This window comes from Haplochromis burtoni, unplaced genomic scaffold, assembly GCF_018398535.1.
Source record: "Haplochromis burtoni strain Fernald_Lab_line unplaced genomic scaffold, NCSU_Asbu1 Contig_840, whole genome shotgun sequence".
Taxonomy (NCBI): domain Eukaryota; kingdom Metazoa; phylum Chordata; class Actinopteri; order Cichliformes; family Cichlidae; genus Haplochromis; species Haplochromis burtoni.
The window spans coordinates 59,239-74,456 of record NW_024583201.1 but is presented as its reverse complement, the minus strand read 5'-3'; the positions used below and the strand labels follow the sequence as shown (position 1 = coordinate 74,456).

The following is a 15,218-nucleotide window of genomic DNA, read 5'->3' as shown; positions in this document are numbered from 1 at the left end:
GTTTTAATAAGAGGCTTGTTGGTTTTCAGTTAGTTTCGATTGGAGTTTTCTGAGACACGTACAGCACCTGTCCGCCTACAATGTGAAACCTCCATCACCCAACGTCAGTAACGCATATGCGCTGACGTCATCAGTTGGTCATCCAAAGGGACTATTGCCGACAAGTTCCCCGTGTATAAATTTTGTTCTGATTGTATACATGTTCTGTATACTGTTTCTTAATAAAGTTTAATATTTTGAAAAAAAAAAACTGCTGGCCGTGTATATCACAACTACCTCATATTCAAGTCACAGACATAACTGTACATGATGTTGGCGACATCTAGTGGCGATTCTTTATATAACATGATGTGAGCAGTTACACAACACCACTAATATTTTTGTACCACTGTTTTGTATACTGTATTTAATGACATATCAAATACAATAAAACACAGATCCACCGCAACATCAAACTTTTATAAATATGCATTCATTTAACTTAAATCACCAGACGGTGACAATAAATAACACTGAAATAAATAGTCTCAGACAATTAAACACGCTTTGAGTTGTGAGAATAAAAACACACAAGTTGAAATACTAAAAAATCTAATTTAAATTACTCCTGAAGGACTGGCCTTGCACAGCCAGTGTGACAAGTGATCATTCTATACAGTATACAAGATTCCTGCAATCACCTTATTAAATGACACATCATGATGAAAGCTCATTTTCACTGTAAGGAAAACTGATGAACAAAATAGACATACAAGAGTTCACAGGAATTTGCCTCGGTAACACATTCACTTATGTATACTGTGATGAATATGGCTTGTAACAAAAGGCTTGAATTCCATAACAATAAATGACATAGACCTGCAAGAGGAGGAGCAGCGTAGTAAGCCTAAAAGGAAGGGAGGTAAGCAGACTTCTCTCTTAAACATAACTGCATCTTTTCCTGTTCACACATTGACCCCATATATAATCTATTACTCTACATTTGTAAGGCTTGATTTTCATAAAGAATGGCATTGCCTCTGTTACATTTATTTGTACTTGTTAACTGTGCTATATAAATATGCCTCCATAACTGCAAATTAAGCTCCCTAGTAAAATTCACTAAACATGCAAGACAGAGATATGTGGTGCTGTTTTGTGCAATTTTTAATCTGACTACAACATCTGGCAATGTTAAAATAAACAAACAAAAAAACCATCTGTCAGAACTCACTGGCTGCAATGACGCAAAACTGACCTAATTTTAAAATTAGAATGACTTTTCTCAATAAAAACAGCCAGCTATAGATCCTGGTGGAGGTCACTGTGTGAGAGAGACTGATAATCCATGCCTGATTTAGCTTGATGCCTTTGAGCAACTACTCTCTGGTAGCGGGCTTGTTGCTGGTAATCTGGGTCCACATTTATCCAGCTGTTGGCCACCCACTTCACTCCACGTCTGACCGGACAGTCGCCGTGAAGGGAATACTCATCTAACTCACCCATCCAACCTGTGGAAGCCAGGAGAGAAGCAGCATTTAAGAAGAAAAAAAAAAGTTTTAGCAGTTACTGGAGTCTTGAAAAATACCAACAACAAGTGTGACAAACATTTAGACGTACAACTGAATGATTTACAGATTTGATGTTTGCTGCACTGTGCTGACCATTTACCACAAGTTAAATATAATCAGGTTAAAAATAAAGTACACCCTCTTTCAATTCTAACGTTTCACCGCAAAAATCCCCATGAACTACATCTCAGACTCTACAGACCTCAGCTACCATGTAAAATGCTAATGTTCATGACAGTACAATTAGAAAAAGACTGAATAAGTGTGGCTTGTTTGGAAGTGTTTCTTAAGAGAGATCCTCTATGTTATACAGTGGGGCAAAAAAGTATTTAGTCAGCCACCGATTGTGCAAGTTCCCCCACTTAAAATGATGACAGAGGTCAGTAATTTGCACCAGAGGTACACTTCAACTGTGAGAGACAGAATGTGAAAAAAAAATGGTAGGATTTGTAAAGAATTTATTCGTAAATTAGGGTGGAAAATAATAATAATAATAATGGAATGGATTTATATAGCGCTTTTCAAGGCACCCAAAGCGCTTTACAATGCCACTATTCATTCACTCTCACATTCACACACTGGTGGAGGCAAGCTACGGTTGTAGCCACAGCTGCCCTGGGGCAGACTGACAGAAGCGAGGCTGCCATATCGCGCCATCGCCCCTCTGGCCAACACCAGTAGGCGGTAGGGTAAAGTGTCTTGCCCAAGGACACAACGACCAGGACAGAGAGCCCAGGGATCGAACCGGCGACCTTCCGGTTACAGATACGCTTCCCAACCCCCTGAGCCACGGTCGCCCCTAAATAAGTATTTGGTCACCTCAAACAAGGAAAATCTCTGGCTCTCACAGACCTGTAACGTCTTCTGTAAGAAGCTTTTCTGTCCCCCACTCGTTACCTGTATGAATGGCACCTGTTTGAACTCATCATCTGTATAAAAGACACCTGTCCACAGCCTCAAACAGTCAGACTCCAAACTCCGCCATGGCCAAGACCAAAGAGCTTTCGAAGGACACCAGGAAAAGTATTGTAGAGCTGCACCAGACTGGGAAGAGTGAATCTACAATAGGCAAGCAGCTTGGTGTGAAAAAATCAACTGTGGGAGCAATCATCAGAAAATGGAAGACATACAAGACCACTGATAATCTCCCTCGATCTGGGGCTCCACGCAAGATCTCATCCCGTGGGGTCAAAATGATCATGAGAACGGTGAGCAAAGATCCCAGAACCACACGGGGGGACCTGGTGAATGACCTGCAGAGAGCTGGGACCAAAGTAACAAAGGTCACCATCAGTAACACACTACAACGGCAGGGAATCAAATCCCGCAGTGCCAGACGTGTTCCGCTGCTGAAGCCAGTGCATGTCCAGGCCCGTCTGAAGTTTGCCAGAGAGCACATGGATGATACAGCAGAGGATTGGGAGAATGTCATGTGGTCAGATGAAACCAAAGTAGAACTTTTTGGTATAAACTCAACTCGTCGTGTTTGGAGGAAGAAGAATACTGAGTTGCATCCCAAGAACACCATACCTACTGTGAAGCATGGGGGTGGAAACATCATGCTATGGGGCTGTTTTTCTGCCAAGGGGACAGGACGACTGATCCGTGTTAAGGACAGAATGAATGGGGCCATGTATCGTGAGATTTTGAGCCAAAACCTCCTTCCATCAGTGAGAACTTTGAAGATGAAACGAGGCTGGGTCTTCCAACATGACAATGATCCAAAACACACCGCCCGGGCAACAAAGGAGTGGCTCCGTAAGAAGCATTTGAAAGTCCTGGAGTGGCCTAGCCAGTCTCCAGACCTCAACCCCATAGAAAATCTGTGGCGGGAGTTGAAAGTCCGTGTTGCTCGGCGACAGCCCCAAAACATCACTGCTCTCGAGAAGATCTGCATGGAGGAATGGGCCAAAATACCAGCTACTGTGTGTGCAAACCTGGTAAAGACCTATAGTAAACGTTTGACCTCTGTTATTGCCAACAAAGGTTATGTTACAAAGTATTGAGTTGTATTTTTGTTATTGACCAAATACTTATTTTCCACCCTGATTTACGAATAAATTCTTTACAAATCCTACCATGTGGATTCATGGATTTTTTTTTCACATTCTGTCTCTCACAGTTGAAGTGTACCTCTGGTGCAAATTACTGACCTCTGTCATCATTTTAGGTGGGGGAACTTGCACAATCGGTGGCTGACTAAATACTTTTTTGCCCCACTGTATCTGAACAGACCAAAAAACTACTGGAACTTTTGGAGAAATTTAAATACAGCTTATCAGCACAAATCCTTCATGCCACCTGTCAAGCATGGTGGTGGAGGGATAATAATCTGGGCTTGTTTTATAGCCTGGGGACTTTGCAGTCACTATTGAGTTAACCTTGAACTCCTTTGCATGTCAAAGTATTCTAGAGTCAAATTTGAGCTGTTCTATCTGACAGCTAAAGCTCATCCAAAACTAGGTCGTGTAAAAGGATTATGGACCTCGTTTACAAATATATCTGTGTAATCGTTCCTACCCTGCACAAAAAATGAGTTCCTACTTAAAGTCATCGTCTGATGACTTTAAGTGGGAGCAATGCGCATTTTATATTTCTCATTGTTTTTTTCCATACTTTAGTTACTGTGTCGAAGTTAATTGTTAATGTTAGTTTGTTCCTTGACTTTTGGTGCCCACTTGCAATATAAGTTGGATTGTAGATAGGGGGCGGGGTTTAATACGAATATTTTCTTCTGCCTGCTGCTTTTCACACGTGGTTGCAGTGCTTTACTGACAGAAAGTGTAGTTGGTTTGTTTGAAAGAACTAACTGTGGAAACTGTTGACCAAGTGTTAAATAAATAAATAAATAAATTTATGAAACGCACGTACCATAGTGGGCACAGGCTTGTGGAGTTTCCAAACCATTTGCATACTACCCTGCCCCAATTTCTCTATATAAGGAAACACATTTCCCTCCAGGTGACGCAGAGAAAGTGGAAATGATGATATGGCAGGAGAGAAGCCTGCATTTGTAGACTAAAAATAAGGAGAAAGTCATTCTATAATAGTGTCTGAAGTTCAAGGAGGAAACCAGAAAAGGAACAGGTTTCTGAAGTATTTCCACAGGAGTGACAATTGTTCAAATAAATAGATGAATAGCGACACTCAGGCTGAAATAACAGGAGTGCTGAATATGATTTGCCCCGAGACAGACACCGTGGTTCAAGTAAAAAAACAAAAACAAACAAACTTTGGGATCAAAAGTGATATGAACAAGACGACACGAAAAAAAGAAAAACAGGTGGAGGCCAAGGTCCATATAGCCTAATCTACTGTCTACACGTTAGAAACTCAATGCAATAAAAAAGAAAGAAAAAGAATCCAGATTCCATAACAATTTTGAGTATTCTGATTACTTACGGTAGTTTTAACACCGTAAATATTAACTGAAAAGCAACAATTTTTATCATTATTTTTAGTAGTAGTATTCAGTTCAAAGATTTTTTTAATTGGCAAGGCAGCCAGGCTGTGATTTGTTCATACACATGGCCAGAAGGACTTCTAAATTTGTTCATAAAGAACAAATTCAGGCACGAAACTATTGATCAATTACAGATTTTTCTGTTTGTTCATAAGCACTGTTAGTAAATTAGGGCCAACCATCCCAACACTGCAGCAAATCAACAACAGAATGGTTGAAAAAGAAATAAGTAAAGGTGCTGCTATGGCCCAGTTAAAGAACAGACCTCAACCTGACTGAGATGTTGTGGCAGAAACTCAAGAGGGCTGTGCATGAATGGATAACTGCAAACCTCAAATAAATGAAGCAAAGCTGTAAAGATGCACGAGCCAAAATATCTTCCATAGAGACAGATGAAGTCACAGACTCGTACAGAAAACACTGACCTCAAGTGACTGCTTCTAAAGATGGTTATACAAGCCATTTAATCATGGGGTATATGTTTTTCATACACTGACTCTGCTGTTTGGCTTAGTGCTTTTAAAAAATAATGACTGTGTAAAATGTCGTGTGATCATGTTCATCTGAGGTTGCAGTTACCTGACTGAAGATTGTGGACTGATATGGAAAACCTTAGAATTGAAAGAGGACACATTTTCCTTTTACCAGTGTGGAGATACAGAAATTCTTTTATTGCTGCCATATAATCTGCATCATTATAACTGCATTAATAACATTCTTTACAGCATTAGTTCACCTAATAATATTTCTCACAGTCTTGATACTGCATTACAGTTGTTTATTGAAGATGTCCATTTGAGGAAGTATTTTATACACATTGCATATCTGTGCCTATTTTGAGTTGATGTTCAGTTCATTAAGGGTTTTAAGCTTCACTGGCATGACTGTCCAGGTGATACATGCTGAGGGAAACTAGAACATAGAAGGATAACTGCAATGCATGCTTACAGTACATATAATACATATAATCTAGGAATAGGCCTGAGCAGAGGCCCAAATGTTTCCAGCTTCTTGTTGCAAACCTGTTGCATTTTATTCTACTTGGTAACAGATGAGCAGAGTCAGGAATTAGCCTCAGAGACCCTGAGGGCTTAAGATTATTACCTTGTATGGAAGGTGTTATCAAAATGAGAAGTTCTATGTCTGTTTATAGCTATTAAAGATGTACAAGATGTATGATTAACTGTGACTAAGGTCTGGAACCTATTTTAATCTGTCATTGACGGCATGGGGGGGCGTGTACCCCACTGCTTTATAAGTGTCCACAACATGTATTTTGGTCAGAAGACATATGTTGATGTTTTCTCCCGGCTGTTAATAAACTCAACGTTTGATTGCACTTTTCTGGGGCCTCCGTGGTTTGTGACACTGCTCTACATTGATCGATTTCGCAACACCAGGACTTTTTTTAATCATACAATATGTTGTTAAGTTATCGAGATGTTTTCATTGCTGAACCCCTGCTTTTAAACCTAGTTATTTGTGTCATGGATGTGGCGAGCTCTGAGGTTACATGAATACTAATGTCACACTGAATGATTTGTGATCCTGTTCTTCAAATGATTCAGTAGTAAATGAGCTTTTGTGCTTTACAAAGAATTTTCCTGCCACTCATTCAGATGTACAGAGATTATTTTGTCACAATTCAATAAGACTGAAATAAAACTATTAAATAGCAGACAGACAAAATTAGCATACTGGACTGCTTACTGGCTTTGTGTGTGCAATAAATATAGCTAAAATCTTCTATTCTTACCTCTACCATCAGAGAGATGGTTGTACCACAGGAGAACTGTCCCAGCAGTAGGTTTAATTCTCAGATTCCCTCTGCTACACGTCTCCTGGGTGTCTGTTAAATCACCTCCATCCTGGACAAGTGCCTAGGACATGAGAAAAAAAACTGTAAACAGCTTTTGTCTAATAAGTCTAGTAAGTGTCAGATTTCTTTCCATGGCTCATCATCTCTCTGAATTATCATATGTAGGTTTTAAACACAGTGGAAAAAGTAAGGTACAATATGAAGGGACACTCACCTGCTCCTCATAGGTGCGATTGTCTGCCACAGGAAAGGTGGATTCACCACCTTCTTCTACAGAGGTGAGGTAGAATAAAACTGTAAGATACCTGGAATAAAATAAGAAAGGAAGCAAAAAATGGAGATGCAAAGAATGGGGCAAAAAAAGGGGTTTCCCCCCTATGAAAGGGGACATTGTTCTGTTACACAAATACAATTAAAGTGTCTGACAACAACCTGTTAATAAAAGTGAATTTTAAAAGTACTTTCTAAAAAAAAAGTTACATTATATTACAACAGAAGAGATGCATACCGGCAAGGGACCTCGGTGAGAGCAGATGTGTTTCCTGCCAATCGTGTATGCGCACAAGTTGTCTCTGAGTTGGAAGGGCTGCTGTCATAGTGTGAATTACTAAAGTCTCCATGTTCATAGCGAATGACCTGCAGTGGTTCGCTCAATTCAACTAATGCAGAGGGCAGACGTGTCAGACTGGTTACTCTGTGTAAAAGTAAAAGAAAAATTTAAAAAACAATAACACATCGTAAGACTTCAGATACAGGAGTGTGAATGAATAACGCCACAATAAAGCACGCGTGTGTGTGGATAGTGACCTGTTCCTGAGTGCGCGCAGCACATGGTGAGATCCTGGGCCTTGGAAAAGCCAGGTATGCTTGCTCCTTTGTTTGAACTGACTATGAAGCTTCCCACTTTTCTCTTGTCCTGGATGCTGGGATACATCATAAACATGCCTAAAATCCCCCAATGTCAGCATCCCTGCCAGACATACACATAAGTAAGAAGAAACCAGTCTTTCAGTTAAGCAGTGTCATGATTTCAGTTTCAGTATGATTTATGTTTGAATTCTACTAGAGGAAACAGTAAACTATAACAGCCTCCATTCTTTCTTTTCTTCAATTCCTTTTGCCTCTATCTGTAAAAATATGCTTTTACTCTCAGCAAAAATGATTGTCTGGTCCCCATCAGTTCCCCTGGGAGACAGTGTCCCAGCCACAACAATAGCTCCAGGGTGCCAGAGGAGAGATGGCCAGGGAAGGGGGGTGGGTTGGTAAACCAAAAAGTGTGGAGGAGGGAGAGGGGGGATACAGGGTATCCGGGGGAAAATTAAGAAAAGGGGTTGGAGAATAATTGGTTTTTAATGAGATGGGACGAGGCACATCCGGACTGGGACGTGTAGAACGCCTGGCACAATGCTATCAGGTCAAAAGGGTGTCACTCTTCTTCCTGCCTTGCCACTCACAGACTCGCACGCAATCACAGCCACCAGTGAGCAGTTAACTCCATTCTTACCAGTACACAGCCACTGCAGAAGCACTCACACACAACTGAAGGAGACTAGCCTAGTATTTACACACTTGAATTTGACCTGCACTTATTTACTGAGTATGTGACAAGTTTGCTGAAAGCAGGTGGAGACCAATTGCGACAGGCTAAAAAAAAGAATAGCATGTTTTGACATGAAGTATTTTAGGGACACAGGTTTCGAAAAGCCCAATCAGAATTGAAATTTTTTTTTTTCAAATAATAAAGGTACAACATGGTGGAATAAACAGGAATCGATCAGGTTATAAACAGTATCTTCCAAATTAATTTTAGTTACATCTTCATCCAATTATGCTTTTCTAAATAGAGTCACTCAGGACAGAAGAAATTTAGAGATGCATGTTTGAACTACATGAGCACGGACCTGTTGGGCAGGATTCCAGACCGGTCAGTATCTGCCGTAGATTGTCGGGACTCAACCAAGTTCCATCTTGAGAATGTGAATGACTCACAATCTAGAGGAAAGACCAGAGTGTTTTTCTGATCTCAGCAGAAAGCAAAACATGTTCTGACAGTTCATCTAATTTTACATTACATAGAAAATGACTTTTTCTGGAAATCAATTTTCCTCCTGCAACTGCAGATGCATAATGTTTCTCTCTCATCACCTCCTGCTTCTGAAGCAGCCCATCTTGGTTCAGGTCCAATAGGCTGAAGACCTCTTCTGTGCTGAGTGAAAGCAGGGGCTGGTTTGACTCCTCTTGTTCCTGGCTGGATGCTGTTGCCTGGCTGTCCATTAAGCCCTTGAGTTGAGCCAGCTGCACCACCACACGGCACTCCTCCTCCGACAGGAAGCCAGGGATCTCTGACAGGAACATAAAGACAGTAGTAGCAGATGTTATGATCCATTGGAGCCTTTGGCACATGTGACTCCATACTGCATGAAATACCAATTTATTTCACATTATCTAATACACAAAGCCATGTGACTGTCCATTACAAACTTTATGGGAAATCTAAAATTTCCCAGCTTACAGAATGAGAATAATGTAAGCTTCTCCCCAGTCCTCACTTCCATATAGACAATTAGAATAAATCATACATATTCCTCTTTTTTATGTTCATTTTTTATATTATTTTACACCTTTTATTTTGACTCTTTGAATCTTATGTCTCTAATGATGTGTGAGTTCATTCTACATTAGGGTGATGCCAACTTTAACAACAAACTGCCTTACAGTTTTTAAAATGGATGTTTTTCAACAACAAAAGGAGGTTCCTACTTCTCCTCTTTGGCTCCTAAATATTTATTTCAGCAGGTCTACCTGTGTTTTCCCCCAAAATATGTTACACCGACAAAAAACTAAGTATTCTTAAATTAGATACAATATAAAGGCAAACATTACAAACGTGACTTCCTATAATTCATCCTTGCCTTCAGTCATTTTCCATCCTAATAAAAGGCTTCCGGCAGGTCTGGCGCTTGTACAGTAGGGGCCTTGTTTGTCACCCGTGCCTTTTACACTGCACCCTTGGTTAACCCCCAGTCCAGTCAAGCCTCATTAATTGTGACAACTGATATGAATGAAGGGGGACTGAGCCTTCCTCTTCTCCCTCCCACCGCTGTCTCTCTTTCTCCCCCGGAAAGGAAGTGACCTGCTTGTCTGAACAGGAATCAGGCCACGGCTGCACAGCAGGACAACGCCAATTTTATTTGCATCCTGCGCAAATGTTTATACAAAATGCAAAAGCATGCACTTTACTATCTGCACATGGGTCTCAGATGTTCTCTCGTTTCAGAATAATATCTGACAAACTTCTCTTGAACATTTCTTTGTGGAAAGTTACCCCCTCCTGTGGGCAGTAACAATCTCTTTACTATTAAGAACAATATCAGTTTCTAATGAGAAAGAAGTATTTATAAAAAAAAAAAAAAGGATGCATAAATAATGCATAAACAAAGACAACAGAGGGAAACAAGGTAGTTAAGTGTGGGTTGACCGAAAATGTGGGTTGGAAAGAAGTGACGAGTTTCACTACTATCAGGGTCTGCATCTGCCTTAATGTATGCAAATGCCAAATGATTAACCTGGCTCTACAATACACATTTATATCTGCTGATCCATGTAAGTGCATCCATGTTTCTCTTTTAATATGCACTCTTCTCCTTTTCCTAATTCTCTACACCACCCCTTACCCCCTTCCTGTGCAGATCTGCTCACCACCCACTATAAATACACCTATTTGGCCATCCTCTCCATCACTTTCACACAGCGATCATCAATTACTCAAAAGAGACACTTGAGGATTTCTTCTACTTTTTGCCTTCTGAGCAGAAGAGCTCCGTCCTCATTAAATATCCAGAATGTCCTCCCATTCATCCTCCCTGCTATTCATCCTTCTGCTTGCTGGGCCTATTAATCTGTTAGCGGTGAGTCCCGGGAGAGTAAGTACAGGGATGGAGGAACAAGTGAGGACAGAGGGTAAGGTTGGATCTGGGGTAAAGAACAAGGGACACAGGGCAAGTATTGTGGACAACAGTGAAACTGGATTTGGAGATACCAGTGTTTCTAAACCAAGAGTTTTTCCAGGAGGGAATAGCGAAGTTCTAGGAGAGCCTGGTATTAGTAACTTCAAGTCCACACTTTCTATCAGCGAAGATGAACTATGGGAACCCAGCAGCTCCTCTCGCTGTGTCTCTATCCCATCAGGCATGGCCCTGTGCCAAAATATTGGCTATAATACCATGAGGATGCCCAACCTGCTGGGCCACGAGACTCCTGCTGAGGCTGTGCAGCAGAGCGCCAGCTGGTTGCCACTCCTTGCCAGAGAGTGCCACCCTGATGCCCGCATCTTCCTCTGCTCTCTCTTTGCTCCCATCTGTCTTGACAGGTAAGTTTTTATGTATCTTTTGTACTAGAATTTTTTTCATATTAATCTGACTTTTTATAGGAACTGTTATATCCCATGTTTTTGTTTAGAAATGGAGTGGATAGTGTAATACTGGAGGAGTCATAATTGCTGAAAGCACAAGATAACCACAAGTAGCTACAGACTTATTAACAGAAAAAAAATTCCAAAATGCTAGGTTAATGAAAATGTTGTTTAGGAGCACAGTCATCAAGGGATAACGCTTTTGACAACTATGCAAACTGTGCAGCAGTCTCAGCGGGAAAGCCCTGATTTCACAGAGAATCCAGGCCACCAGAAAAACCCTAAATCTCCTCTTTATCACATTAGCAGTCTGTGTGCAGTCTAGGTGTGAGGAACAAAAAAACAAGGACCAAATCTCTTTTAATCAAGTGTTGTGTTGTCCAGCACTGTGGTATTGATTTCAACCCATCATCTACTAATTGCTGCCCATCTTCCCTCTCCATCTCTTCTTCATCAGATTTATCTCACCCTGCAGAAGCTTGTGTGAATCCGTACAGGACAGCTGTGCACCGATCATGAGTTGCTATGGCTACCCATGGCCCGAAATTCTGCGGTGCGACCAGTATCCCGCGGACCATCTCATGTGTATCTCGTCCATCACTAACACCACCGCTGACACAGCAGGGCGTAGAGGTGAGAAACTGGCTACGCAGACACACCTGCTGACGCTGACTTTACTCAACAAGTGATTCAATTAGTGGTTTAACTATTTCAGCACCACAGGCGAGCTGTCGGGACTGTGAGCTGGAAGAGGCCTCCTCATCAAATGATTTACTTGAGACTTTTTGTAGGAGTGATTTTGGTGAGTTTCAATAAATATTTTTTGATTTTATAATTATCACACACATGTAAGGTTTGATAAACAGTAAATGTCACTAAGGACTTGTGCTTATCTGCCATCTTCCCAGTCGTGAAACTACGACTGACAAGGCTCAAATACAGCCCAGTCAGTCTATCTCTGTTCTCACTGGCTAGTAAACTGGACGTCCTGAAGCAGGGACCCTTGCTAGGTGGTCAGCTGCGCTCACGCATCAAGCTGTGGCTGGAAAGAGATGCCACCTGCGTGAGGAACATGACACGCCAACACCCACGAGGTGGCACCTTTCTTGTGACAGGAACAGTGCACGGGGAGCGCCTGGTGGTCAACAAAGCTTTCGCCTGGCAGAAACAAGACAAGAACCTGACGGCAGCTGCACGCAAGTGGAAACAATACCGATGCAGAAACTAGGATTATATGTTTAGGTAGAAAAAGTCGAACTGAAACAAGCACTAAACAGCTGTGGTTAGGGGATAATGTTTAGAATGAAATCATAAGTCTGTAAATAAACCTTTTCTTGTTTCATTTGTTGTTTTGTTGGGTTTTTTTCCAAATCATATCCAAACTATTGGTTGAGGAAAAGTTACCAGACAGTAAGATGGTCACAACTACAGTGCTCAATCAATATCAGCACCGTGCCAGTCAGGCAGAGTAGTTCAAAGAAATAAAAGATGTTAAATAGAAAATTTACAGAGTTTTTTTTTAAGTTTCTTTATACTTGGTCTTTATTTGCAAGGCTTACCAAACAGCAATGGTTTCAGACTAAGCGTCTTCATTTCATGTGTTTTGTCTGGGACAAGAGACACCCTCTGAACATGTCCAACCTGCAGATGCACAAAACACATAATCAGAATCAGCTTTATTGGCCAAGTATACAATGGCTAACACATACAATGGTTTTTGCTATAGCACTTCCATGTCACACCAATTACTTTACATGTTTAAATACTTCAGGTTGGTCAAATGTAGTTGAAACTGTTTTAACTAGAAAGAAATGCTGACTTAACTTTACAGGAAGTAATGTATATGGGAGCAATAACCTTTGAGTCGAAATGTCAAACTATCATACCGATACAGTCCCCGTTTCTTACCCGTATTCCCTCAATGCGAGGGAGACTGAAGCTTTGACTGTAGTCCTCCACATGCAGCTCTCTGGAGGACGGGGCAGGATGGGGTAGACTCTTCCCATTATCGCTGTCAGCAGCTGAGGACCCTCCGTCTCCACTCACAAGATCCCCAGGCCCGTTGTTGTAGTGCACGTAGAGCAGCAGGGCGATAACATTTAGGATGTAAACATGAAAGAAGACCATGACCACGACGAAATAAGCCCGAGAGCAGACATTACTCCTCTGGATGTGTAGACGAGTGGAGCGAAACGGGGAATTGAAAGGTAAAGATGAAGGATCGTCATTGTCGTCAAATTCGTTCTGCTCTTTTAGATATTCCTGAGCGGCTTCCATGTTGTTATTATAATTATTATTGCACCAACTGAAAGCTGGATATAAATATGGATAACTATTGGGTAAAGTTATAGCAAAAGTCAAAAGGTTTGGTTTGTCAGATGGCTCGACGTTAGTAAACCTCAACTAGCTAGCTACCTATGTAGCAAACTCGGCAGAAAACCTCTGACCGTTTCGAGAAAAATAAACCTTGTCGTCTCTGCCGCTTTCAGTCAAAGAAGTCAGACAGCTTCGCACAAAAAAGCAGGTATGCCCACAGCCGTGTACTTTGTTTAATATATAATTCATCATTAACTGACGTAAACCTAATCCCCCTTTAGCTAACAGATGCGCTGCCCCTGACAACCTGCCTAACAACAGGACGGACAAGCCAAAGAGTCACGATGGAGCAGGTTGTCGTTTCGGAAGTCTTGGTAAATCCATAGCGGCCTCTAATGGCGCACAGCCGAACAAAAAGAGCTTGTATTTAATTATTCGTTTTAAATGATTTTCGACTTTTCTCTAAGCTTTGCTGAACTACTTTGGTGCCCGTGATTTTACTTCTTCAGGCTCCACGCAGTTTAGAGGTTTAGAGAGGAACTGCCTGGTGCAACAACTCTTAGCCTCCTAAGACCCGAACTTATCCACGACATGCATTTTTAATTTATCTTTGATATTTGGGCATATTGGGGCCCGATGAATGTAAAAACAAAGAATTACCAGATTTTTTTTTTTTACCTTATTTTTGTTTTTAAGAAAAATGAGAGCCACAAATGACAATATTCATTTAAAATTTTGATAAAACAGTAGCAGTATAATATCATCGTAAGTGGATATCAGGCCCATGTGGAGCAAAATTGAGTATTTTGGTCTAAATAACCCAAAATGTGATGTCCACATATGTGGACCGCAGGTCCTAGGAGGTTAAAGAGTGACTGCAGTAATTTTGTTAAGTTTAATACTGCCCCGTTTACGTTTTATTACCCTAAAAGCTGTAAAATGTTAATATGTAGTAGTCAAATGAGCATTCTGGGAGAAAACAAAGTGTTCCCTCTAAAGTGTATCTGAAGTAAGCTAAAATTTACTCTGCAGGTTATTTGTGTCAAACTCCTGGTAAAGTGTGTCTTGCTAAACAACAACCACATTTGTTGGACAGTTATTTTAAAGCATTATCTAACTTTGCTTTAATTTTAATTATTACTGGAACATAACTACAATTATATTAATAACCAGATGCATTATTCAAAGTCAAAAACTGCTTAAAAAGTTTTATAACTTTTTCCCCAAACAGTATTTTAATAATCATTCCTCCCATTTTGCTTCTAACATTTTTGGTTATATGAAATTCATAGATTTGATTCCATCGATTTTTGAGTATTACTCATCTATTCTATAATGTCTCTGAGGCCAGCTTAAGTAGTCTGCAAAGAGGGGAGGTTACAGAGACAGATGCAAACAAAATCAAAAGCAGCACCTGAGATATTTTGATTCTGGAAACTTTTACTGATTAGTCATGAAATAAATGCAGTCTCAGGCCATCTTTTAATTAACTATATTACACTTTAGGTAACAAAATCAATAATCACAGCTTATATTTAATATATTTATTAATTATTCATTCTCTAACACAAGCTGTGATTTGTCTTCGAATAATAATATTATGCATTCAGTCACTTATTATACAGGGAGTGCAGAATTATTAGGCAAATGAGTATTTTG

The 15,218-nt window shown here is 40.6% G+C and overlaps 3 protein-coding genes across 4 annotated transcripts in view; 2 read left to right on the top strand and 1 right to left on the bottom strand.

The window, feature by feature from the left end:
- Positions 1–377: 377 nt before the first annotated feature.
- p4htma (prolyl 4-hydroxylase, transmembrane a) lies at positions 378–13,520 on the bottom strand. Its single transcript, XM_005950732.3, has 9 exons — positions 13,152–13,520; positions 12,803–12,884; positions 8,978–9,174; positions 8,734–8,824; positions 7,640–7,802; positions 7,341–7,526; positions 7,047–7,137; positions 6,770–6,893; positions 378–1,490 (listed from the first exon to the last, which is right to left on the bottom strand). The coding sequence occupies exons 1-9, from the start codon at positions 13,518–13,520 to the stop codon at positions 1,282–1,284; spliced, it is 1,512 nt and encodes a 503-aa protein (XP_005950794.1). The 3' UTR covers positions 378–1,281.
- LOC102297595 (secreted frizzled-related protein 5) lies at positions 10,590–12,755 on the top strand. Its single transcript, XM_005950731.2, has 4 exons — positions 10,590–11,201; positions 11,701–11,876; positions 11,959–12,045; positions 12,152–12,755. The coding sequence occupies exons 1-4, from the start codon at positions 10,675–10,677 to the stop codon at positions 12,469–12,471; spliced, it is 1,110 nt and encodes a 369-aa protein (XP_005950793.1). The 5' UTR covers positions 10,590–10,674; the 3' UTR covers positions 12,472–12,755.
- Positions 13,338–15,218, top strand: part of LOC102296686 (cyclin-dependent kinase 17) — a 51,982-nt gene continuing 50,101 nt past the window's right edge. The window contains exon 1 of one of the 2 annotated variants that reach the window (XM_005950727.2): positions 13,338–13,450. The gene's annotated coding sequence lies outside the window, so the exon portion shown is untranslated. Of the gene's footprint in view, positions 13,451–13,844; positions 13,934–15,218 lie in introns of those variants that run through there. The other variant, XM_042215846.1, reaches the window with a different exon arrangement.

Coding starts and splice junctions, on each gene's coding strand:
- LOC102297595 (XM_005950731.2), top strand. CDS start 10,675: ATGTCCTCCCATTCATCCTCCCTGCTATTCATCCTTCTGCTTGCTGGG. Junction 11,877..11,958: donor TGACACAGCAGGGCGTAGAG/GTGAGAAACTGG, acceptor TAACTATTTCAG/CACCACAGGCGAGCTGTCGG. Junction 12,046..12,151: donor TTTTTGTAGGAGTGATTTTG/GTGAGTTTCAAT, acceptor CCATCTTCCCAG/TCGTGAAACTACGACTGACA.
- p4htma (XM_005950732.3), bottom strand. CDS start 13,520: ATGGAAGCCGCTCAGGAATATCTAAAAGAGCAGAACGAATTTGACGAC. Junction 7,803..8,733: donor TCTGGAATCCTGCCCAACAG/GTCCGTGCTCAT, acceptor TATGTCTGGCAG/GGATGCTGACATTGGGGGAT. Junction 7,138..7,340: donor CTCACCGAGGTCCCTTGCCG/GTATGCATCTCT, acceptor ATTTTATTCCAG/GTATCTTACAGTTTTATTCT.